We start from the raw sequence: 25,716 nt of genomic DNA, 5'->3' as shown, positions 1-25,716 counted from the left end.
TGGAACCAAGGATCTCAAACTTGGACTCATCAGACCAAAGCACAGATTTCCACTGGACCAATCCATCTTTATTTATGAAGCACTTTAAAATAGCTAGCACAGGACCAAAGTGCTGTACAGTAAACAAGTTAAGCAATAATAGAATAAAACAAAACAGTAAAAAATAAAACACATAAAACATAAAACAGACCTATATTTACACAAGATAAAACAGCATAGAATCAACTAAAACACCTAAAATAAAAACCAACAGGTCAGAGTGAAGAGGTGGGTTTCAAACCAGGCAGAGGAGAGGCCTGTCCGAGGGCAGGTCGTTCCACAGGAAAAGCACGATCTCCTCAAGGTTTACGCCCAGTCCTGGGTGCATGCAGGCGCAGCTGACCTGAGAGAGCAGGTGGGTGTGTGAGGCTGTAGCAGCTCAGAGAGATACAAGGTCGGCACCGTCTTTTGGATAAGGGCGTGAGACAGCACCTTGGGGAAACTTTCAGCTTCGCCAGGCTGCCACTCTGGCGGCACTTATGCTGGAGGTGTGGAGCTGGGACACGGCTCCAATATTGCCCGATCTTTGGCAAAAAGTCGGAGATCCAGTAGTTTGGCGATCATACACCAAGAGAGAGTTGACATTTATCACAACAGTCAATAAAATCAGCACAAACAAGCATAACACTGGCAGTGACAGACGGCACACACACCGGCGCCATCTTGGACGTCTTGTCCTTGTGTTTCTGGGTCCAAACTGCTGCTTGTTGCTTTCCCTTAGCAGCTGTTTGACCATAAAGGCCTGATTCATGTGTCTGCTACCGGAGCTCTGTGTGGCATCTCTCTGGGCTCTAATCTGAGCTGGTAACTTGTGATTTCTGAGGCTGGTGATGAAAGTATCCTCAGCAGCGGAGCGGACTCTTGGTCTTTCCTGGGCGTCCTCGTGTGAACCAGTTTCATCGTAGCGCTTGATGGTTTTTGCGACTGCACTTGGGGACACGTTCAGAGTTTTAATAATGTTCTGGACTGACCGAGCTTCAGTTCTTACAGTAATGATGGACTGTGGTTTCTCTTTACTTAGCTGATTGGTTCTCTCCATAATATGTTGTCAAATATGGCTGCCAGCTGTGCACCAACCTGACTCTGCACATCACACCTGATGGCCCCAACGTCATTAAGAAGGCAAGAAACTCCACAAATGAACCCTGACAGGCTCACCTGTGAGGTGAAACATGTCAGGTGACGACATCATGAAGCTCACTGAGAGAAGGCCGAGGGTTTGCAGCGCTGTCAACAAAGCAAAGGGCGTCTACTTTGAGGAATCTAAACTATAAGACATATTTAGAATTATTTATTATTTTGTCTTTGCCACATAATTCCACATATCTTATGATTTATCTGATGTTTTCAGTTTGTATGTGTAGAAAGTAGTAAAAATAAAGAAAAAACATTAAGTGAGAAGGTCTGTCCAAAACTTCTACTGCTAATGTCAATAAAACCTAATTTATTTTTTCAGTTGTACAAAAAACTGAAAATCATAGACCACAGAAATGTTTCCCTTCATGTGTGAATGCATCCATGAGTTAAAGATGATGTTAAGCTTCCTCTCAGTCTATGAGAGCAGCTTAGCATGAACCTCAGAGTAAAATAATCCTTCTTTATCTCATGCAGAGCAGCCTCTGTTTACGCCATCGTTTAATCACCAAACATTATATATTTTTATTTTACTTCTTATCAGAGAATAAAGGTGCTTCTTTCCATTACCAGACTAAATACAGCTAAGTATCGTAGAAATTCATTGATACTGTAAATATTAATAGAGATCAAATGCAGTTATACTTATAAAGACCTTGTTCTGCAGCGTGACACTAGCTCTACTTTAAACTGAGCGCTTTTCTCATCCTGTGTGTTAGTTCAGTGTTCTGCTCAAGGGCACGTCAGCGGGGTGAAGGTGGTCTGGATTTGAACCTGGCTGCGAGCTCTAACAGTAAATCTCTTACTTAAGACCTCGCACTAATTTTAGAGTGTTTGCGTTGTTTCGTCCCGAGCGACCAGCAGCAGCTTCTGTTTCTGCCGTAATCTGATTCCACAGCTTCCAGGAACTAGTCAGGCCCCTGTTTACACAACAGCACAGCTGCAGAAGCATATTTCATTCAAATCTGGCAGACGAGCGAGGCTCGCCCCACAGGTGAAGGGCAGAGTGCCTAAACAACCTGAGAAGTTGAAACTTTTGCGTCCTCTGGTTTAGAGGTCGGGACAGTCTGTCCTTTAATAACTGAGCTGCGTTTACAGGCGAACCTCTCAGCAATGTTTCCATGCGCTAAAAATACTTGAGCAGCAGCAGGGTCCTCCTGCAGGTTCTCCTCTCAGCTCATTACGCCCTGCGGGATCGGCCGGAGCAGATGCAGACCTCTCAGAGGCTTTCCTCCTTACACTTCACTTTGAGCATGCTCAGTTGGGCTTTTTAAAATCAGACGCCACAAAGTTGGAGTCCAGATCCTGGATCTGTGTGTGTCATCCACTGAGGTGCTGAGCTTTCCTTTGAGGTGATCCTCGGATTCACGCGGTGCTACAGGGTTCAGGTTTGTTTGTAACCTTGATGCACGAGGAGCTGGAGGATCTAGCAAAGTCTCCACACCTGTGGTACCACCGGACCTCCAACGCCCGCTCCTGTCCTCACCATGTAATCTGGAGGTGGAGCTCTTCCTTTGAGACGGCTCTGTTACGGACACTTTGCCGAACGTTCTCGTGAAGACTGAAGACAAGTTGTTTGTTCACACGTTCGTAGTTTGACCAACATCAGATTCCAGACTCGGTAGAAGTCGGGCAGCTTACGAACTCCCCGTCAGCGCCATCTGGATGATTCCAAACCAACATTCCTGAACAAGTGGATTTACTGTTCAAATAAAGTTTGGCGATGAGAGAGCCGATTCCCGTCCCAGCGAAGGAGCAGAGAGAGCGGCTCCCCAGCCTCCCTGCTCCTCCCTCCTCTTTCTCCTTCCCCATCATCTCGTACTCCATCCAGACATCAAAGAAGTTCCCGTTCTTCCACGTGGTCAGATGCTGCAGGTAAAACCATGTCCCTTGTTGGGAATGCCAGACAGGATTTAGCATGGGAAGCTAAAGCTGAACCCCGGTGTTTCGTCCCGGGATCGATGTCCTGTGTTTAGTGATGTGTGTTTTTGTTTCAGATACGAGGCGGAGAACGCCTTCTTCTCCAGTCTGAAACTCACTGACTTCAACATCATCGACACGCTGGGAGTCGGAGGCTTCGGACGCGTCGAACTGGTATGATCTGACACTTCAGGAAATTAGATTCATCTGTGCATCACTGAGAGTCGGAGGTAGTTTTATCTGAATGTGTGGATGCAGACTCACTGTGGAAGGCCTGCCACAACAAAAAGATGGTTTCTGTGATGTCACCTACACGTTTGTGTCAGCCTTTTCTTTGGAGCCATCAGTAAGTGGACGAGAGGGCGGAGCTCTAAGCTGTCAGATAATGCTTGCTCGTGTGCTTTGATCGTCTTCATACACTGCATCACAATGATGTCCCCAAAATCCTGAACTGGAGCTCCGCCTTCAATTGGTCTGTTAGTACGGTGACCTCACAGCAGCCATGTTATTGGCCACATGATGTCATTAAAAAGGCTCCAACAGCACAAACATAGTCCAGAGGTACCGCTCAGGTGAAGCTAGCAGCTACAGGCACCTGTGTCACAATCCACCTGTCAGTTAAAGAGGCCACGCCCCTAATAATGCAAACAGGCTAGCTATTCGCAGTATCTTACCAGTAAAATATCTGTGCTGGTAACTGGACACCAGTCCTCATGTGATTCAGGCTCTGCAGGTTCACAGAAACCTCAGAGTTTCTGTCCAGCGTCGCCATCGTCCTGCCGTCCTAATAAATCTGTCAGGTATCAAACATGTGACCCTGGCCTCAGGGCGCCTCACATCATAAATTCATCCACAGCTTTATCTGATTAAAACAGGTCATAGTGAGAAGGTTTGAGGTGATGGAAAAATGTAAGGGGGGGAGGGCGGGAGGCAGCGGGTGGTGCAATGCAGCTCAGGGAGTCGAGTTTCTCTGCCGCAGGAGGCGGGGCCTGAAGGTACTAAAGGTCGAAGGGGAAGCCCTGCGGAGGGTTTGCCCAAAAGCAGGAAGGAATCCCCATTCAGGGTCTCCCACCGTTCCCCTGGGGATATTTTTGGAGTGTAACTCTGCTCCAAGGAAAAAGCAGACCTCCGACCTCCCGACTGTCTCACCGCAAAGACTACGAATCATGTGACGCCTCAGAGCCATCAGCGTACCCACCAAACAGCTTCAGGTTTTATCACAACCTGCGTGGTTTCTAGGCTGAGTGCGAGTTCTCGTAAATCAGAACAGAAAAGTTGTTTGTGTTCGATTTCACTTTATTCTCGTGGACCTGATCAGGAACATGGATCCACGGTGACTGACCTCATCCCACAGTCTGTCTCCAGACGGCCTGAAACCAGCCAAGCACTGCACAGATGCATTAGAGAGGAAAACGAACCCCAGTTTACTAACGTTCAGTTTACCGTTGTCTTCACTGTGACTCTGACTCTGTTCAGTCCTTCAGAACTAATCAGATCAGTTGTTCCTGAGGTTGTTAGAAGACTTTAGTTTACAGGTTGGACAACATGTCCGAGTTTCCAACAGTCTCACAACGAGTGACTGCAGCACCGACCGAGCAGACCATCAGAAATACGGCAGCTAATGGCAACGAGCGGGACATAACCATCAGCAGTGCAGAGCGGCTGAAAGCTGTTAAAGTCACGAACGACCGACTGACCCTGGAAGCAGCTCAACTAAACAGTCCTTTATCAGAAGTGGAAGTTTTCCCGTGTTTGTCTGAGTGAAAAAGCTTCCAGCTGCTGCTGTTTCTCCGTCAGCACCGATGGTGTCGGTTACCGAGGAGGGGGTGACCTCTCAGACATGTCGGAGTAAGAAGTCAGGACCGTAATTTGAGGAATCGGTCCAGGAATAGAGGATTGTGTCATCGCCTATGAACAGCACACAGCGAGGTGTTTACAGCGAGAGCATGGCGGTCGGCTTACGGCACAGATTCCCCACAGAGACGCCGCGCAGCTGCTCCGCTGTTTACTGACATGTAACGAAGAGCTGATGTACCAGCAGAGGGACAGACCCCCGACAGAGCTGCGGGGAAAGTATCGGACCTCTGCTCATCTTTGTATTTGCATACTTGTAACACTGACTCTGTCCATCGAACACGTTTTAATATTAGACTAGACTCAGCACAGAGTACAGGATTTAAATGATGATTTAAATAAAGCTTATTCGTACCTACCTGACCATTCTGAAAGTGACTGCCCTCCTCGTTAAATCTGCCCTCTGTGCCCTCTAACTGTGACCTTTTTTGGAAAGCCGACTCAAGAAATCACTTAAATAGAAGCCTGCAGGCGTCACTGGGCTCAGTTAAGGTCAGAGGTCTTCCTCATGTGATGTTTGTGTAATGTCTGTATGGTCAGAAGGGTAAGATGGCGCTGGCAGAGGTCGGCAGCCTTAACAACAAATTTCCCACACGTGGGACTAATAAAGGTATAACGGTATCCTAAGGTCATCACACAGAGTCGTCTCACATCTGCCACCAAACATCTGGATGGTTCCCGAGACTTCTGGGAAATATTCTGTGGACTGACGAGACAGAAGCTGAACGTTCTGGAAGATCTGAGTCCCGTCACATCAGACTAACAGTGCTTCATAAAGAGAGCATCGCAGCGGCAGGCAGACTCCGTGGTGGTCGTGTGATGGTCTGGCTGCTCTGCTCCAGGACGGCTCGCCGTAACCGACCAGAAAACCCTGAAGGAGGATGTCTGCCCATCAGTTTGTTTTGTGATGTTCAAGAGCACTTGGTTCTGCAGCAGGACACTGATCCGAGTCAAAGTCCGGACTTAAATCAGACGAGATGTTTTGGCGTGAAACCCCTCCAAAATGTCTGGATTCAACAAGAGGGGCCAAAGTTCCCCACAGTGATGAGAAAGACTCACACATCACAAACACTTGATTGCAGTTCTTGCTGCCGATCATGGCACAACCAGTTATTACCAGTATAAACATCCATGTGCTTCGGTAACTTTTTCCCTGAATAAATGAAAAGATCTTTTAAACACTGTTTGTTGTATTTGCTCTGTTGTCTTTGTCTGATATTGAATTTTGTGATGATCTAAAACATGAAATGAGATGTGAGAGCACAAGACTGTGGACCAGTAAGTTTTTCAAAATAAAACAAAAACAAGAGTAGCATGCTTTTTTAGCTTGGAGATATTATGAAAGTGGCGCGATACACAGCGACTGAATCGCAGTTGTTCTAACTTTAGCCACATTTTGTTAAACTTTAGCCCAGAGGGTACGTCACCATCTCTGGAAGTGTTGGACCTCCTCTAGAAAATAAAGCTTCCTGGGTTTGACTGATGCAGGTGTATCTAGCTGCGTCGCTAGCTCTTTACGCCCTGTGCTTTTAGATGTTTTTACCAGATCAGGCTGTGCGTGCATTTAAAGGAAGGACCCGTTGTGTTTGTTCAGGTGCAGCTGAAGAGCGAAGAGGCAAAGACGTTCGCCATGAAGATCCTGAAGAAGCGTCACATCGTGGACACGAGGCAGCAGGAGCACATTCGCTCTGAGAAGCACATCATGACCGAGGCGCACTCGGACTTCATCGTCAGGTCGGCACAACAACCGTCACTCGAGGCTTTGTGTTTGATGGAAACAATGAAAGATGCTTTGCAATACATACTTTAATTCAAAGATGAATTCTTAAGTAAAATATTCAAAAACACTTAATTGTTTTATGACATTTTGTATCAGGCAAAAAAACCTCATCAACCTGCCGATCAAAGTCATGTGACCAGAGTTTAACATTGGTGTAATATTGTGTAATATTTATATTCATGCTCTTTGATATATAAACTTTGTGGAAAATTTGCAGTGAGAAAAAAGTTTTACAAAATAAAATCGTTGAATCAGATTTCTTCTTTCTGTTTCTGGCTTCTAGACGAAGCCTCGTAAAAAGTAACACAGGCTGGAGTCTGGCAGGAAAAACATTCATGTTCGTGGGCTTTTTAAAAACCGACATAAACACAACGTAACCGTCAGAAAGATGAGCTGCTGTTGTTCTTTGTGCTCAGGTTGTACCGCACCTTTAAAGACAGTAAATATCTGTACATGCTGATGGAGGCGTGTCTGGGCGGAGAGCTGTGGACCATCCTGAGAGACCGGTACGCGTCACACTAAACTCTCATCATGTACAACTTTACATATTTTAATAAAATGTAGTAAAATAGTTATAGTACAAAACGGTCAAAAAATCTTCATTTAGAACAAAATCAATGAAACCGTCATTTGTGAAACATGAGATGAAACTTCTGATGATGTCACCTCAGACTGAAGGATCGTGTCTAACCTTTTATTGGCTAAAGCCCAAATAAGAAACGTGCACATTGCAGCCTTTAAAACTTGTCAGTGAGTCGTCACAGAGGCTCAGGACGTGCTGAGAGCGCCGTCACAGCTCTTTAAACTCCGTTTCAGGGGCTCCTTTGAAGATTCCACCACCAGGTTCTACACGGGCTGCGTGGTCGAAGCGTTCGCCTACCTGCACGCCAAAGGCATCATTTACAGAGACCTGAAACCCGAAAACCTCATTCTGGACAGCCGAGGATACGCCAAGCTGGTACGCACTAGCACCTCCCTTATTTTTGACAAACAATCAGACGTAAGTCGACGAATAGCGTCAGAAAGGAGGATGCTGTAAATTTGTCATCACATTCACATACTGTGAAGAGCTCTTCGGCCTGTTTTTTTCAGGTGGACTTTGGCTTTGCTAAGAAAATTGGTTTTTGTAAGAAGACGTGGACGTTCTGCGGGACGCCGGAGTACGTCGCTCCAGAGATCATCCTCAACAAGGGTCATGACGTCTCTGCTGACTACTGGTCTCTGGGTATTCTGATGTACGAGCTGCTGACCGGCAGGTGAAGATCCAACTCGGTGCTGGACGTTTTATTTTTTTGCTTTTGTGTGTGTGGTTCAGTGTCTGCTTGTGTCTCCAGCCCTCCGTTTTCAGGTCCAGATCCAATGAAAACCTACAATGTCATCCTGAGAGGCATCGACATGATCGAGTTTCCAAAGAAAATCACCAAGAATGCCGCCAGTCTCATCAAGAAGCTCTGCAGGTAGGGGGCGCTGTCTGAGCCACAATTCATTGTTTTCATCTCCAGGAAAAGTATCTAACCATAGCTGTGCTGGCAGGGATAATCCTTCAGAGAGACTCGGCAACCTCAAAAATGGAGTCAAAGACATCCAGAAACACAAGTGAGTGAGCTGCTCACAAAACATTCTCATGAGGATGACCTTTGACCTGTCAGTCTGAATATGAGACAAATCTGTGTGTGTGTGTGTGTGTGTGCGTGTGTGTGTGTGTGCGTGTGTGTGTGCGCGTGCGTGTGTGTGCGTGCATGTGTGTGTGTGCGTGTGTGTGTGCGCGTGTGTGTGTGTGCGTGTGTGTGCGTGCATGTGTGCGTGTGCGCGCGTGCGTGTGTGTGTGTGCGCGTGCGTGCGTGTGTGTGTGCGTGCGTGTGTGTGTGTGTGTGTGTGTGCGTGCGTGTGCGTGTGTGTGTGCGTGTGCGTGCTCAGGTGGTTTGAAGGTTTTAACTGGGAGGGTCTGAGAAAAGGAACGCTGACTCCGCCCATCACACCAGATGTGAGTAGAAATAAAAATTCACTTTTTTTTCTTGAATCGTCAAAGCCTGAAGATTCCCTGCTGATTTTTAAAGTTTAAAACAACAAGTTATTTTGATTGTCTCCTGATGTTGGGAGTCTGCTTCATGTATATTTTATTTAGTCAATGGTAGTTTTCACTCGGACACAGAGGCACTTAATGACAAGTTGGTAGGAATCCTGATCATCAACTTCTGTCCTGCACTAAAAATCTGATTTGATGTTGTTCGTGCTGTAGACTGGCTCAGTATGTAGTGTTAAAATCAACCATTTTTATCCTCACTGAGAGAAAAACACTTTAGCAAAGACACCCTGATAATAAGTCTTATGTTTAGTTGGACATGATTTCGGTATATTCTCTAATAAATGAAAGAATCAAACTAAAACGGGGATTACCATCCCTGCTAGAACAAGTTTATAAGTGAAATTATTGAATTCCACCCATGAAAGTTAGTAAACGGACCTGTGAGTTTATCTCATCACTGTGAAACGGACAGCTCTCCATATTTACATGGACCCTCAGCCATGAGGTCAGTTTTAGTTTGGGTCTTGACATTTTGTGCACATATTACTCGTGTTTTACTCCTCTCATTTCCTGTTTCTTCGTCTCTCACAAAAAGTACCGAAGAGAATGAAGGAACGTAATCGAAGGCAAATTTATATTTGGTGCATGTCCAACCGGGAAGAACCCAGATGGAACCAGGACACGCTCCAGAGACTGAACCTCTCGGCTTTTCTGGTGTAACTTATACGTATTCAAACTGGCACAACGTTAAATCTGTTGTGAAGAGTTCCTTTAGCTTCAAACAGGTCCTCCCCATCGTCACCTCGAGCTTCTCGGTCGATTTCTCTCTCCACCCCTGTAAAGTTGTGACTTCTGTGTAAACTGTTAAAGTCATTCAAAGTTTGCTTTGATCGGTCTGCAGGTTTTAAAGGGGTTTTATTGTTTCACCTTCTGTCCAGGTCTCCTCTGCGATTGATACGAGCAACTTTGACAGTTTCCCTGAAGACACAGATGAACCACCACCAGATGACAACTCTGGGTGGGACTATGACTTCTAAAGTGGCAGCCATCAGTTTACACCAACACCCAGAGCTTGACACTTTATGAAGAAGACGATGACTTCTCAGCGGGCTGAACAAAGGCTGCGTGGGCATCTTGGTGAAATATCCTACCTGAAGTGATTGTGTTGTTCTAAGCATGGCTGTAAACTTCTAGGAGTCAAACGCTGAGGATTTGAGGACCTAGTGCATGGAAGTTCATAAAGGGAAATGGACTCCAGGCCTTTCCTTGGTCGAACTGGTCAAGCTGGTCTCTGCTAACAAGAGGAACCCACCCACCATCACACCTGAGAGCAGGAAGCTGAAGCAGTTCAGGCATCAAACAAACTGCCTCTTAACATCACACGTTTGTTCTTTTTTCATATTAAGACAATGTAGGATGATTTCTCGAGGCACTCGGGGCACGAAGTCAGTCCTACAAACATCTTTTGCTTTGAGGGTGATTTTCAGCAAATAGATAAAAGCATGTTTTTAACTTTTACAACAGAAATGATGTCAGCTTTTAGAAACCTGTCGGGACCCCGGGAGGTTAACGGTACAGCTACAAAAAAGGATCTACAGCATAGAAAAAGTCAGTGATGCCTCTGAATATCTCATGAACCCAAAGAAGCCTGATTCCTTGTTTGGCTACAGATGAACTTTGGTCATGTCCCTCCAACAGAAGTCAACGACCTGCGCAGCTCTATCTTTATGTGCCGTTTACTGCTGCAAGAGTTTCTGTCCCATATGTTGCTGTAAAACAACTTCTTTCAGCCCTCTGAAATCAGGAAATGAGTTTGATTAACACATAAACAATTTCTCGTTACGTTAACCGGCTGCTCCTTCAGCCTGTATACAGCAGCCAAGACTGTGCAGTAACTTCATCCACACAATACAGAAGAAATAATTGGATGTTCCTTAGAGACAAAACAAATGCCTTGAGTTAGTGACACAGCACAGGCCTTTTTGGATCCTCATTCAACCGACACGTTTCACAGGAAGTGATGTTTACCATAGATCTGATGTCTGCTTTCATCAAAGATACCTGACATCTTGACAGTTCAACAAAATCATCCCAAAGTGTTTCTGGCAGCAATGAACAAGGCTAGATTACCAACCTACCAAAGTGGGGAACTTCTCCAAGGCCCCAGGTCCTCCGTGGTTCCACAGACCGAAGGACTTATTTATGATAATTACTTTTAGTAACGTCAACACAAGGTTACCCTGTGAGGACTTAAACCAGAAGCCCTCCTGCATACTTCCCCTGTGACAGCATCACTTTCACAATCCGAGAACAACGTCGAGTCATCCTTCCCATACTTCCTGAAGACACTGAAGGCATCATAGTCCTGCTTTTCCTACAAGTGGAAAACTTGTGCTTCTCTCAAGTGGCCTTGATAACTGACAGTTGAACTTTGACCCCCTCAGGGGGAGATCACTCTCCTACTGCTTGCTGTTTGATTAGGTGGTAGATTTGGAAGGTTCTGGAGACCCTCACAGAGGGCTGGAGGACGGTTATGTTCCTCTGTGGCGTGAAGAACCGCACCGAGTGAAATAAAGACAAACTGAGACCGAACACACAAACCTGAGGTCACCATGATGCCTTCACTTCCTGTTTCATTTTCTGGAACTTCAGATCCAAAGACGGATAGAAAGAAAACAATGCTGGGCGTAGTAGCGATCTTCACCCCCAAAGGATGACGGGGTAGTGATGCAAACATTTCTTTAAGCTTTCCTTTCTGTCATTCTTTATATTGTGAGTCTTTGAATTGCTGCATGAGAACTGATGTTTTGAACAATTTTCCAAGACTTCCTCCATGTTTTTTGGACATGAATTAGACAGCGTGCTTTGATTTCTTCTGAGCTGTTGGTCTGAAGACGTTTAAAACTGTGCAGGTTTCTGGAGTGTTTCCATTTTTTTGCAATGCATCAAAACCTTTTTGTTCAGAACACGTTAGGATGACGCGTCTACGACTTGGCGGTGGACAGGTGGAGAAAAAATAGCTTCCGTTACGTCTTCATGCTGACAGTAACTCCGTCACAAAGTGGACCTCTAGTATTGTTGAGTTGATGAGTCTGCAGTTTGTTTGCTTCCAAACATGAGATGAAAAGATCAAATTTGCAGTAATTTAAATTTGTACTGATGACGTGTTTTTGTGGCCTTTTGTAAAAGCAGCTAACAGTCTCCAGTTTGTTATGAAGTCTTTATCTTCAGCAGTCGGATTTCGCTGTGGTTTTTCTGTAGAATGATCAGTGATGTGACGTCTGTGAGTTCTGCATGACAACAACAGTATGTTCAGTTTTCACCGGCAGAGGGCAGCACACAGTCAGACTTCCACAAAGTAGCCTGTGCTGGGCTTTTCCAGCAAATATTCCAGTGGAAAAACATGAAGGTGGGAGTCCAGTGAGGGATGGAGACCTCACTGATGGTTTCTGGGATGTGGAGAACAACACCACCTACGAGCCTCGCTAATTATCAGTAATTTCCTATTATATCTGAGTAGTTTGAAGTGGAGGACGACTTCATAGTCTAAAAACCTCAAACTAGAATTTTCAATCACAGGTCATACTTTACTCAAAACGGAGAAATATCTGTTTCCTCTGACTGACTGGCTCCATCTGCTGGACAGAGCTAAAATACTCCTGATGGGGACAATCAGAGTCCGACGACAATAAAATGCACAAAATAAATAAGACACGTATTTGGACCAGAAGGAGAAATATTCATGTTTATATCAAAGTCATGATGCTTTGTGTTTGTGTGATGAAGCTCAAGTGTCATTGGTTTATTTGTATATACTGGGGATATTGTGTTTTGATGATGTTTTCAGTTGTTTGTTATTATTATTATTATTGTTATTATTACCTTTGCTACAGTGGCTGTTGCAGTAGCTGAAGAAGCCTTCTGACTCTTTCCGTCTCTCAGTGGAAAAAGCTTTACGGTGATGACTGTTAACAGAAAAACTCTTTGCCAAAGCTGCTCAATCTGTTTAAAAAAATAAAAGCTGTAAAAAAACAACGTTTCTGTTTTTTATTTATAAAATGAAGCAAAAGAAGAAAATGACATTCAAAATTCTGACGTTGTTCCAGCCCACAACACAATAAAATATATTATTAACATGAAATATGGGAGTGTGAGGAGGGTGCACAGGTACTGGTGCATTTAAACACCTGAAGGAGGCGCAATGGTGCTTGTGCGTTTGTGAGTCCACACCGGGGTAAATGAGCCTTCAAGTGTAGCGCTTCATGACACCCTTAAGACGAGATTTCCAAGCGAGACGTGGCTTCATGGCAGTTATCGCCAAGTTCTCAGCATGAACAATTAAGAATACTACATGTGAATCCAGGGTTAAATTGCATCTTTATTTAAAGTGAGAATTACATTCAGGTAGAGATCACATTTACAAAGCACGAGGAAGACAAAATAAAATGTATGAACAGCAAAGTTCATTAGTTAAAATACACATTTACAAATATAGGTAACATTTATAATGTCAAGAAGCTGAACATTTGTTGCTTTGAACAATAACTAGATGGATGTTAGTGAAACAGTGCTGAATTATTGATCGCAGCCAAAATAAATTCATCATTAATTATTAAATATCATCCTAAAATCACAAGTCAGGAAAGGCAGGGCTGGAAGGACGGACTCGAACCACAGACCTCAGAAACTGAACAGCAAAGAGATGGGTTTGCAACTTTTATTTTGAAACAACCTCCGGGTGTTGTCGCCTGAGGTTGTAGATTTGTTTTCTTCCAGCAGTCACATTTCTAATCAGTATGAAATATTAAACACGTGACATGATCCAACAACCCCGCTGATCAGCGACTTTATGTCGGTAGAAAATTGAAAATTGTTGAGTTGGCGACTTTTAATTTGAAGGACAGTACCGTTCTTCCCGCCGTTTCTCCTCTGTGAGCTGATGATGGCCGTATCAGCGGAACTCTGCTCAAAAGCCGGCGTAGTGAAAGGCACGGGCGCGGGTTTCCGAGCAGATGTAAAAAATAAATGAGATTCGCGAGCTTTTCTGGAAGTATTAGGTCATATTCTGTAATTCGGCCAACAACACATCATCCATCTGAGAGCTCCTCTTTAAATACAGCTGCCATTTTATCCCCGCGTTTTCCCGCTTCTCCCGTCTACACGATGTGGACGGAGAGCGCTGCAGTACCACTCTCCGCCTGAAGTGAACAGAATGCCTGGGTGGGGGCGCTGTTTCACCAGATCATGACAAAAATAACGAGTAATACATTTTATGAATGGCATTTTAAAATGACTGATAAATAAATAATTGCGAACGCTTCACGACCGTGCGTGTATTCCTCGCGCCAGTGACCATGTTAGTCTCCTCTGTTTCGTTCCCGCGTGTGTCACAGGCAGAAACACGTCACCTGTGGGGCTACTTCTGTCATATGTAGGGGCGCAGGTGACATGCAGCCCCTACATATGACTTACTCACCGGTTTAAAGTTTGCAATTGTTGGGGGCGTGGCCTCTGTGACTGGCAGGTGTCGCCATGGATGCAGGATGATACAGGAAGAGGCTGACGAGCCTCCGTCTTTTATGTACAGTCTGTAAATGGTCGCGGTGTGAGCGCCTGACACGTCAAACTCGTACAGCATGCAGTGTTTCCATAGAAACGCTGTGGGGACGTGTCACTGCGTGTTCAGTTTTTGGATGTGTGAGGAGAAGCACGTAACTGCTCCTCCTCTCCTGTTTTTATGAATGAGAATTAAACACGTACTCACACACGATGATGTCAGCAGGAAGCCCCTCCCCCACCGATGCGGGAGAAGCCTCATGACCAGAGAGAGAGCGGCATCCTCCTGTCTTCAGATGTCTCTCACCCAGCCGTCTCCTCCTCAGGGGGAGAGAGAGGGCAGACATCCCTCTCCCCCTCCTCCTCCTCCTGCATCCTTGCTCCCTCCTCTCCTCACGAGCCTGAGGATGAGTAATCCAAGCAGGGAGGAAGGGCGAGAGCTGCAGACGGAGTGAGTGAGGGAGGATACCAGCATCATCATCAGTGAACGTGCAGAGGCAGAGGATGAAGATTCAAACCCGTCCTGCAGGTCTCTCACTGCTGAGCGGCGTCCACCCGGGGATGGCTAATTCCTGGAGTGGGAGAGAATCAGCGGAGTGAATATTTCTGCATGCTGGTGGATTTCACCTGCACTGGCTAGCTCCTGGAGAGTGTGTGCATTTGTCTGTACGTGACTAATATCTGGAAGAGCTGGAGGGAGACGTGTTTTTCTGGATGGTGCTGGTGTAATTCCTGGAAGGGAGGCTCATTGACTTATGCTTTAAAACTGTGGGATAAGACTGTTTCCTGAACACTAAGCCCCCGCTCTGTGCTTCCACATGTGACGTATCAGAGATCTGGCTAATATCTGGAGTCTTTCATTGTAACAGTGCCTCACTGCCCTACATTCACCTCACACACACAAACACACACAGACACACTGCGCCTGGAACCTGGTTAATCTCTGGACCAGCGTGTCTGGCATGTTCTGCTTCTGCCTGCAGAGTTCCCTGCAGAAGCTCCAGGCTCTGGAGGTGGAGGGGGGGACATCGCTGGGGTCATCCCCCGAGGAGAGCCCCCCTCCTCTGGGCAGCAAGGAGCAGAAGAGCCCCCGTGGTCGGGCCGAGCTCGGAGGGAAGGAGGCGAAGACGCTGGCGCTTTGTCACGGCGTCCCTGCAGACGAGAACAGCCCGCCAGGTACACACTAGTGATGGGATTTCCGGCTCTTTTTAGAGATCCGGATCTTTCGGTTCGGCTCACTAAAAAGAGCCGGCTCTTTCGGCTCCGAACCGGCTCTTCAGGTTGTTTTGTTGCTTTAATTAATTTATTATTAACAATAATATAAAATTATGCACAAAAGGAATTACTAACGTAAAAACAAGTGGTTTTATTTATATATGTTTATATATAAATATATGCGGTGGCCCCTAGAGACAAAACACGTACAAACTCCAAAACACATTTCTAGCATGAACTGAACTTCCAAAGCAGAGCTACTAGATCACTTAAATTACACAATTGAAAGCATGTGTGTATTGTTTGTGTATTTATACACAGGCACTCATATATATATTCAAATAATTTAAAAAAAAGTTCATTTACCTGTTATTACCACACACCAAATCCGGTCGTTGGTACTTGCTGGCTTGTGTAGCCACAAGATAACAAAGGCTCAACACTGCGCCCAGCATCCTGGAGCACTTCTGTTGTCTTTTGTACGTGTTTTGAGTTTTTATGTGCTTCTGAGTTTTTATATGCTTCTGAGTTTTTATATGCTTCTGAGTTTTTACGTGCTTCGGAGTTTGTACGTGTTTTTACGTGTTTTGGAGTTTTTACGTGTTTTGGAGTTTGTACGTGTTTTTACGTGCTTCGGAGTTTGTACGTGTTTTGGAGTTTGTACGTGTTTTTACGTGTTTTGGAGTTTGTACATGCTTCAGAGTTCGTACGTGATTTGAAGTTTGTATGTGCTTTGTCTCTAGGGGCCACCGTAAATATACTTTTATTTATTCACTCCACATAAAATGTAATAAATAAATCATATAGGGCAGGGATAGCTCAGTAGGTAAAGTGGTCGCCCCATGATCGGAAGGTCGGCGGTTCGAATCCACTTAACGGCTACCCTGAGGTACCCCTGAGCAAGGTACCGTCCCTACACACTGCTCCCCGGGCGCCTGCTTAGTGGGCTGCCCACTGCTTCACTGAGTGAATGGGTCAAATGCAGAGAAAAACAAGTAATTTCCCCATGGGGATCAATAAAGTATCCATTATTATTATATAATACAAAAATCAACTATTCACATTTCAAGTTTTAACTATTTAAATTTTCAGCTTTTTCCTTTCACAAATTTAAAGTGAAAAGAACACAAAACACTGCAAACCACAACACAATTAAATATAAATTATAATATGAAAACTAAAAGAACATGCATATTCTCTGTCATATGGACCTGCATGAATAAACTTTCTCAATCCTTTATCATCTGCAACCGAAAATAGTTGTGGATGATTACTATACCTTTCTAATGTTGTTGTCCCTGCCTCTCTTTCTCTCTCTCTGGCTCTGTTCCTGTGCTACTGAGTGTAACTACCGCCCCTCCCCCTCTGCCCAGCGTAAAGCACAAGGCTCGCGTGCAGAGTGAAGCGGGAAAAAAGTGCGAGAGAGAGGCTGAGAGAAAGAAAAAAAAAAAACCCCACGTGACGGCTCGCGATAAGGAGCCGGCTCGCGTCGTTCACGTCAAAGAGCCGGCTCTAAGAGCCATTTCGTTCGCGAACGACCCATCACTAGTACACACACCTGTCAGTCTGTGTGTGTTTATAAACTGTTGTTTTGTATGTGTGTGTGTTATCATTGGAGATGATCCAGACCCTGTACGCAGACACACACACACACACACACACCTTCCAGTTTACCTGCACACGAAGCATTAGCTGAGATAACTGTTCACACACTGTGTGTGCGTGCGTGTGTGTGTCTGTGCACGCTGCTATTACAAACAAGCTTCTGTGAATTTACAGAAACGTTTGCACAAAAACTTCATTTCTACAGTCAATAGTGAAAAATGGAGCTTGTAAAACTTAGAGGAATACAAACATCCATCATTCCCTCACATCCAGTGGGCCGGTTTAGAGTCTTTAGCGGGCTGATTCAGGGCCCTGGGCCTTATGTTTGACACCTCTGCTACATGTGGTTCTCAGTTGGGTCCAGAGGTTCTGGAAGGTCGTAGCAGTGGTGAGAGTGTTATTTTAGTCATTTTGACTGTTCGGCAGCTGCAGGCTTCTCGGCATTCTCCGAGTTTCAAACACTTTTTATTGAATCCGCTGAAAACAATAGAAACAGGCAGCAGACTGAGCTTTGGCATTCGGACCCTTGTTGGAGTGATGATGACCGTTGACAGCACAGAGGAGCAACGCAGTGATGGAGCGCGCCGTCGATGAATGGGCGTGACAGAGTTTTGATGTTCTGAACTTCCTGTCCTGATTCTCTAAACACAGAAACTAACCTGTTAACTTCCTGTCGTTGGCCTAAAACAGCTGTAAAGGTATAAGCGGGTAGGATTGTGTCAGCACGATGGTATCAGCTGTATGATGTCACAGAATTAGAGAGTTCAGCTTCACTGAAACACAGCTGAAGGTAAAACTGGATCAGTGTTAACAAATTTCCCACGTGTGGGACTAATAAAGGTTATCTTATCTTATCTTAGTGTTCGATTAGCTAACTGTTCCCACAGCTGCTCAGCGTTAGGCTGCAGTGATATATATTTACATACATGTGGTATATAAAGCAATTTAGAGATAATTATAGTTACTGTAAGCTGACAGCACTGCTGGGAGGAGGAGGCTGACCTGATTGTGTTTTGTGTGTCTGCAGAGCTGCTGACGTTCCTGACCAGACCGCCACAGTCCCCGCGACACCCGCCGTTAACCGCCATCCACCCCGGCCAGCAGCCCCCGACCCCCGACGTAGTGACGCCGCCGAGCCCCCACCACTCCCCCTACTCTCCTCAGAGGAGCAGCCCCGGAGGTGAAGGTGGACACGGCTCAGATGGAGGCGGAGCTCTCCTCCAGCTGCTGGCGGGAGGTGCCAGCCCCCTGCCCTCCCCCCGCTGCTCCAGCCCATGTCAGAGGTTTAACTCGGACCCGGACTCCGCCCCGTCGCCGCCGTGCAGCCAGCAGTACATCCTGTGAGTGCTGCTCTGAGGGGGGCGCTCTGATGTTCATCTGGACTTCCTGCTTTGTTTTCCTTTAAATGATGTCTGTGTACGTTTATGTCTGCTTCCACCCGTGCTGCACAGCCTGGATCTGGACCCTGGTGGTCCTGGATCTGGACCCTGGTGGTCCTGGATCTGGACCCTGGTGGTCCTGGCTCCAGGACCAACTGGACTCTTTGCTCTGGTTTCCAGTTTCAGGCTGCTTGAAGCTGTTTTGTGCTCGATGTCATGTGATTGGCGGGGAGAGTGCAGTGGAGTGGTTTGTGTTTGACCCGCATTAGTGCGGCTTATATAATCCGTCCTTCATCATCATCATCTTCGGTTTGTGAGCCACTGCCTGAAGCTGTGACCCAGTTTTCTCGTCTTTGTTGTTTCACCGACAGCTACTTCCTGTCTGTGTCTGTGACACGCTGGCGTTGGATAACGTGACGGTTCCCGCGTTCAGGCTCAAAGCCGTGTGTGTCCTGCTAATCTTAAAAATGTTAAATCTCTTTGATAAATATATCTGGATATATCCCTGTGGGGTGGTGGCGTGCTCGTACCCGATGATGCCCGCCTGCTGAATCTGAGCGCTGTGTTTGTGTTCAGGTGTCGGGGCGACAGGACGCAGGACTCGGAGGGCGAGCGTCCCTCGTCCGTGCCCTTCCTCACGAGACACATCCAGACCCTGAAGAAGAAGGTCCGCAGGTTTGAGGACCAGTTTGAGCAGGAGATGAACTACAAGGTAGATCCAGGAGGGGGCGCTGTCAGACTCACGGCACAGCGTTAAAGAGTCGTAAACGTCATCGCTCTTTACTGCATCATTTGATTTCTGTCGTCTTCTGTTTCAGCCGTCCCACAACGACAAGTACTCGAACCCGGAGATGATCCGAGTGATGGGCGAACTGGCCAAGGCTCGCAAGCAGCTCAAAGGTGACGGTCGCAGGCTCGGTTCAGGTTCAGCGTCTGTTGTGGGCGCAGGCTGCAGCCACGTGTTTGACAGCAGCAGCTGGAGTCTCAGTAAACGTGCTCATCAGCTGAGCTGCGATCAGGCTCCTGCCAAACTGACAGTAAAACTGTGACCTCTGTGTTTCTGGTTTCAGTTCACTGACTGCTGAACTGGTTCATGGTAATGTGTGACTGTGTTTCCTCTGCAGAGCTGAGACTCAGGCAGTCGGTGTTCGAGTCGAAGGAGCAGGAAAGCGCAGACGTCTGCAGGTAACCGACTTCACTAACCCTGTGCTGACTCAGTAACTGTTCGAGTAGTTTGTGCGCAGAGTTACTGCAGCAGAGCTGGAAGGTTTTAACATGCTGCCTCTGCTGGATGCTAGAGGAACTGCAGGCTTTGGTGCTTCAGTGACGGCTGCCTGTATCCTGCAGGTACGGCGCGGGGCAGCAGGGGGCGTCGGAGCACAAACCGGCTCTGGAGGAAACGGTGGAGTCCCTGTTCAGGCGGCTGAGAGAGAAGAGGCAGGCGCTGGGTCTCCCTGACAACATGAAGGTCGGTGCTCGGCTCTGCGTGAGCGAACGCTTCGATTCATCAAAGGAATCAGGTTTCATTTTGTTTCACTTTGAATGTTCGTTATCACGCGCACAGACTCGACTCTGTTAGAGGTCAACCAGTCCCATATACAGGATCCGGTCCCATCCTGGCCTCAATGACTGGATCCGATATCGGGGAGAAATAAAAATGTAACCTGATCCAATAAATATCACAAACAGGAACTCCGCCTCCATTACAGACAGTAGAGATCGACAGACCACGTGACTTTCGCGCGTTGCATTGTGGGTACGAGTGGCAACAAAATCAAAACACTGCATCAAGCGCCAGCATTTCCAGCACCGGTAACCATTAATTCTGCGGTTTAATCCCCACTTGCATTTTATTTGCCCCAAAAACAGTTCTGTACAAAACGACGGAGAACTCGGCAGCTCCGCACGAAGACAGACGTGACGAAGAGTCAAAGAAAGTACGAGGAAGAAATCAAAGGAGTGAAAGGGTCAGACCCACACGAGCACAGAGTGGAGTAAGGACGTCAGCGTGCTGCACAACTTTCATCACGTTTATTATTATATGGTCCTAAGTGAGAGCGCACACACTCACAACATGTTTGGTAGCATCAGATCCTGCAACAAGCCCAGCTCCAGTTTACTTTGGTGGTTTGGACGACTCCATCTCACAGCTGCTGTTACAGGCCAACGCATCTATGTGTCGTTTCAGGTTGTAGTGTTACACAACATTTTCAGATCCAATAGAAATAAAATAAGTGTTTGGTAATTCATTCAATTCATTGTCTTTATTTATTACTGGCATCATTGTTTCATTCTGTTACAGAATCTCACAGCAAAGAGGCAACATTGTAGAAATCCATCAGCTTTATTAGCTGCTTCGCTGAAAAACAAATCAACAATGCAAAAACAAAACATCAAACAACAAACTGAGACAGTATCACTTGCTTCATACAACACTTGGGCGCATATATGCAGACGTGGCTGTTTTGATCTCGCTCTCTCTTCACCAATCAGATCTGGCTGTGGTAGCAGCTTGAAACCCAGGCTGATAGAGGGGCCCAGTCTGGATCGCATCCCAGCATTTTGTAGGCTGCTTTTCCTACAAAGAACAACAAACATTAGCCCGCAAAGCCACAGTGAACAAAGCAGCAAAGCAACGAATTCAATTCAAATTAAGACTTATTTGTAACCTACATCACCAATTATGATAAATGACGTAATAACTACAACAGCAGACTGACCTCTGTGGGAATGCTTGGAGCAGACTGACCTGTGAGCTGCAGCGTTCTGGGACGTTATATTTGCTCTTCGAACGGCTGCAATCCAGGCCGTCCGTCGCCTCTTTGTTACTTCGGAAACTCGGTTTGAACGATTTTTCTTCCACGACGGAATCCGATAACAACGATCTCTTTACCGTCGGCTTCCCGTGGCTGTCATGCGACCGGCTGTTGCAGCTAATAACACAACAGCTTCTTGCCATTTTTTGTTTCTTTTTATCGCTGTGTGACCGTTTTCACGTGAAAGCCTGCGTGCGCTAGTACCGCTTACCACTCGTACCCACAATCCTTTGCGGTTTTACCCCTGAATGACGTCACATCTCTATTAGACGTGGAAGTAGTGTCGTTACATTAGCATTCAGTTTGAGGGTTACAACAGGAAGTTATATATTTGTTGTTCTCTCGTGACGGGATTATTTACCAAACGACTGATGATGATTTTTATCCTCCTGTAACTTTGCTGTACAAAGAGCTCAAACTCCAAAGTTTCAGGAGGAGTGTTGCTGAACTAAAAATCAAGAATGTGGGGTCCTGTTTGGACAGCCCGGCGTGTGCGCCCCACGCAGGGGAAACAAACCGGCACGACGCCTGGCCAGTTTCATGGCTCGAAAAAACTATGAAAAACACTTTTTTCAGTCTTTAGTTTTGTACAGAAATGACACAAAATTCAGTCTCAGGTTAAAGGTGATAGAAACACTGACATCATCCTGATCAAACATGAGTGTGTTTGTTTATTGGCTTTAAACTCTGTTTATGTTCAGCTGTAAGTATAAAAGGCTCCATTTGAAGTTTTTGAGTGTAAACATGGTTTATAACAACGTTTTTGAAATCTGCATTAAATTGCATTTAAATGACTTTTTGAATTTTACTTTAAGTCCTTCAAGTTTAAATACAAACATCAGTTTGGCTGAACTGTGAAGTACTTTGGGTGCAGCGTATGTTTGTTTAATAAAATTATAACAGAACAGCTTTAATGTTCTGTTTCTTAAACTGGAGCATGAAAAAACAGCGTTATTGATTGTAACTATATCAGGTTCACATCCGTATCAGCAGATATCCAATTTTCTGATATCAGACGTATGTGGTGCCACCTCTGGACTGTGTGCAGGAGATGACTCAGGCTCAGATGGTGCTGGAGAAAATCACTCTGCAGAAATGTCTGCTGTACTTCGAGAGTCTGCACGGCCGGCCGGTGAGTCCTCCCCCACACACACCCAGCAGGATCGAAGCCCCTCGTTTCCAACGCCGTGTTTTTATTCTCCAACTCCACGAGAGGAGCTTATTGACACTTTGTTGTGTCCCAGGGAACGAAGCAGGAGAAGAACCTGGTGAAGCCTCTGTACGACCGCTACCAGATGATCAAACACTTGCTGTGTGCCAGCCCCACCATCAGCACTATCGTAAGACGCACACCTGTCGTGTTTTAACATCAGCAGCAGCGATTTCATACGTGCGAACTAAACAAAGTTTCGTCAGAGAAAAACGGAAACGTGGGGTTTATCGTCCTCCTGCTGCAGCGCCACCTTCAGGACAAACTCACTGTGACAACAGCAGCTTTGAGTTGTTTATGTAGTCGAGATGATTTTACATAAGAGCGTTTAAGTACAAGGACGCTCTGTTTCTGTCTCAGGAGGAAGAGGATGGTTCTGATGAAGACTGCGTGAGTTCGTTGGCCGTCGATGAGCTTCCTGTCCCGCCGCCGCGCAGACCGGCCCAACCAGCAGCCGGCGAGGAAGACAGCGACCGGGACAGCGACCCGGCCTTCGTGTCGCCGTTAGACGAGGTGAAAGCCGTCCGGCAGCAAGATGCTCTCACCACAGCGAACCTGCACGAAGCCTCCAGGTGGGTGAAAAGTGACGTGCGGCGAGGCTTTGAAGCGTCTGTGACCCGAGCCGGTGCCACAGACGCGTCCGGTGCGTCCCAACGCATCTGACCTTTTACTGTTACACGGCTGCTAACAGGAAGTTTCTACTCAGCAGCTCATGAAACGTGACAAACACGCAATAAACACGTCTGAGTGCTCACCTGCAGCTGGTCTGTGCAGCTCCTGCAGCTTGGTGTGACACGATGTTTACGTGGACGTGCTGCGGTCAGACGACGAGTCCTGCAGGCGTAACTGCGCCTGCCAGACTGAGCTCAGGGTCCTCACAGTCAGCCTGCAGCATGGCGCTACTACAGTCTGTATATAAAAGATGGACGCAGCTCCTTCTGAAAAGTCTGCACTCTGTCTAATGACCAGCAGGGGGCGACTCCTCTGCTCAGCTGATCTGAAGCAGAGGAGCGTGATTGGCCATGAAACACCTCGACGGAGCCGCGTCCATCTTTCGTGTGCAGTAAATCGCTCGGCGGCCGGTTTTCAGTTTCTGTTCCTGGGTCCAGGTCTCAGCTGCTGGACTGTCTGCGGGAGACCCGGGCCGAGAAGAAGGCGAGGCGGAAGGTCCTGAAGGAGTTCGAGGACGAGTTTTATCGACAGACCGGAAGGTGAGCACAAACTTTACTAACAACAGGAGCTTTTAACGCAGCGGCAGCTGGTTTTATTCGATGATTATACGAGCGACGTGTGCGGGCAGCAACCTCGTTAACTCGCTCCTGTGTTTCCTGTCATTTGTGCTTGTTGGACAGAATCTGCCAGAAAGAGGACCGAACGCCGATGAAGGAGGAGTACCAGGAGTACAAACAGCTGAAAGCCAAACTGCGCCTGCTGGAAGTCCTCCTCAGCAAACAGGAAGTCGCCATGTGAGGAAAACCCGAGTTAAACCGAGCCAGCATCACTTCTCCCAGTCCGGAGGGAAACTCGTGAAACTCGTTTTCCTCACACGTTGAGCTTTTTCATATAAACTGAATGTGCTCGAGTCCAGGTGGAAGCTGTGGCGTTAGTGGAGGAAGCTAAAAATCACAAAGTGTGTGTTTGTTAACCATGTGAAACACACTCAGGAAAGCAATAAGATCAACAAACAGCAGCTCGGCGCTGAAAGACGGCAGAAACCTCCTGAAACGTGCTCATTGGACACAAACCAGGAGGGCGGAGTTTAGCCGGCGTCACGAGACAAAACATCAGCTGTTTAAAGCGACCGCGTTCTTCTGCTTTATGGTGTTTTGCAGAAACTCCACCTGAAATATTTAATAATCAAATGATTTTATTGATATTAGTGCTGAGCTCAGTGAATTCAACACGTGTTGAAATCAAACAATGGAAAACGACGTCTCTCTGGAGGTGAAATCTAGTCAATCTTTCAGCGTGTCGTCGCGCCTGATTGCACGTCAGAGCTACAAACTGCATGTTCGTCCAGAGGTGGAGGCTGTACAGGTCGACACCACCAGGAGACCCGGAGTCGCTGCTGAACGCGACTTCTTCAATCATTCATGATGAGTTTTAGCACTGAAGCTACCAAAACGTGTTCGGGTTAAGTTCACAGAGTTAAACACGCGCGGCCATTTTTGGTGAGCGCACACTGAATCTTCTCATTTCATTGGTTTCTTTTGTTCTGTCAGTTTCGCTGACATCTGGTGTGTGTTGCCGTGGAGACGGAGGAAATGAAGCGTTTGCGTCACTGAAGCGGGACGTTCAGGCGTCACTCGTGCCGGTGCAGATGTATTTAAGTCAGAGCGATTTATGCTGAAAAAGGACATTTAAGTTTTTTCAGGTTGCTGTTGTAGCGACGGGTTGCTGCTGGAGTCTGTCGCGGTGCAGGCGCATGCAGGCGGTGCAGGTGCAAGCAGGCGCATGCAGGCGGTACAGGCGCGTGCAGGCGGTACAGGCGCGTGCAGGCGCATGCAGGCGCGTGCAGGCGGTACAGGCGCATGCAGGCGGTACAGGCGCGTGCCGGCGGTACAGGCGCGTGCCGGCGGTACAGGCGCGTGCAGGCGCATGCAGGCGGTGCAGGCGCATGCAGGCGGTGCAGGCGCATGCAGGCGGTGCAGGCGCATGCAGGTGGTGCAGGCGGTGCAGGCGCATGCAGGCGGTGCAGGTGGAGCTCCTGTAGAAAAGAGAGCCTGCAGGGCAAGTAGCTGAAAACTGCAGCGCTCTTTAACATCAGAAGAAACCCCGCCGTGTGCGTTCGAGGAAACTCTCAGAACAACCGAGCGAAAAGCTTCCTGATGTTTTGCACGTTACACTCTCAGTGTGTCGGCGGCGTTCCCGGGATTTAAGGTCAGTATTCAGAGCAGAATCCAGCCTTTCCAAACACTTCTCCTGAAACGTGAGATGTTCTGTGTTTCCCCGACGTCTCTGGTGAATCGTGTTAATGTTGTCGTTTGAATCTTAAAGCCGGCTGAGGTTGAACCTCCCGCTCTGAACGCTGAGTGCACGTTAGACACACAGGCTCTGCTGTGGTCATCAACTCTGTCCCGTGTTGTGCAGTCCTGGTTGAAAAGCATCTATAAAGACAAATACTGAATAAATATTTTTGCTACCAACGCGACTGCAAATGTTTGTGTCGGTTTCTCTTTGTC

General features: G+C 46.8%; 2 protein-coding genes across 6 annotated transcripts in view; both read left to right on the top strand.

Annotated features, from left to right (window-relative positions):
* Positions 1–13,180, top strand: part of prkg1b (protein kinase cGMP-dependent 1b) — a 74,702-nt gene extending 61,522 nt beyond the window's left edge. The window contains exons 1-10 of one of the 2 annotated variants that reach the window (XM_012923006.5): positions 2,219–3,048; positions 3,171–3,267; positions 6,542–6,681; positions 7,144–7,233; positions 7,544–7,685; positions 7,820–7,983; positions 8,062–8,184; positions 8,261–8,323; positions 8,645–8,711; positions 9,692–13,180. In XM_012923006.5, the coding sequence (XP_012778460.1) occupies positions 2,897–3,048; positions 3,171–3,267; positions 6,542–6,681; positions 7,144–7,233; positions 7,544–7,685; positions 7,820–7,983; positions 8,062–8,184; positions 8,261–8,323; positions 8,645–8,711; positions 9,692–9,790 (1,137 nt within the window). In that variant the 5' untranslated portion in view covers positions 2,219–2,896 and the 3' untranslated portion in view covers positions 9,791–13,180. Of the gene's footprint in view, positions 1–2,218; positions 3,049–3,170; positions 3,268–6,541; positions 6,682–7,143; positions 7,234–7,543; positions 7,686–7,819; positions 7,984–8,061; positions 8,185–8,260; positions 8,324–8,644; positions 8,712–9,691 lie in introns of those variants that run through there. The other variant, XM_004565244.4, reaches the window with a different exon arrangement.
* Positions 13,181–13,814: 634 nt separating this feature from the next.
* LOC101483139 (protein FAM13C) lies at positions 13,815–25,685 on the top strand. Of its 4 annotated transcripts, XR_013099948.1 has the most exons (12): positions 13,815–15,485; positions 18,157–18,469; positions 19,085–19,220; positions 19,327–19,408; positions 19,633–19,693; positions 19,856–19,976; positions 22,373–22,456; positions 22,569–22,664; positions 22,895–23,106; positions 23,644–23,745; positions 23,887–24,974; positions 25,158–25,685. XR_013099948.1 is itself a non-coding variant. In XM_014408310.3 (11 exons), the coding sequence occupies exons 1-11, from the start codon at positions 15,272–15,274 to the stop codon at positions 24,002–24,004; spliced, it is 1,539 nt and encodes a 512-aa protein (XP_014263796.1). In that variant the 5' UTR covers positions 13,815–15,271; the 3' UTR covers positions 24,005–25,685. The 4 variants fall into 4 exon arrangements, 3 of the variants coding, with proteins under 3 accessions (XP_014263796.1, XP_076743910.1, XP_014263797.1); XM_014408310.3 differs by having other exon boundaries at positions 23,887–25,685; XM_076887795.1 differs by lacking the exon at positions 22,569–22,664 and having other exon boundaries at positions 23,887–25,685.
* Positions 25,686–25,716: the final 31 nt, after the last annotated feature.

The sequence above is a fragment of the Maylandia zebra genome, linkage group LG8 (assembly GCF_041146795.1).
Source record: "Maylandia zebra isolate NMK-2024a linkage group LG8, Mzebra_GT3a, whole genome shotgun sequence".
Lineage (NCBI taxonomy): Eukaryota > Metazoa > Chordata > Actinopteri > Cichliformes > Cichlidae > Maylandia > Maylandia zebra.
The sequence above is the reverse complement of the archived record's forward strand: the minus strand, read 5'-3'. Positions and strand labels throughout refer to the sequence as shown.

Excerpts from the sequence above, each read along its gene's own strand:
- LOC101483139 (XM_014408310.3), top strand. The coding sequence starts at position 15,272 with ATGTTCTGCTTCTGCCTGCAGAGTTCCCTGCAGAAGCTCCAGGCTCTG. Across the intron at positions 18,470-19,084 it reads TGCAGCCAGCAGTACATCCT|GTGTCGGGGCGACAGGACGC; the intron begins GTGAGTGCTGCT and ends GTTTGTGTTCAG. Across the intron at positions 22,457-22,568 it reads AGAGTCTGCACGGCCGGCCG|GGAACGAAGCAGGAGAAGAA; the intron begins GTGAGTCCTCCC and ends GTTGTGTCCCAG.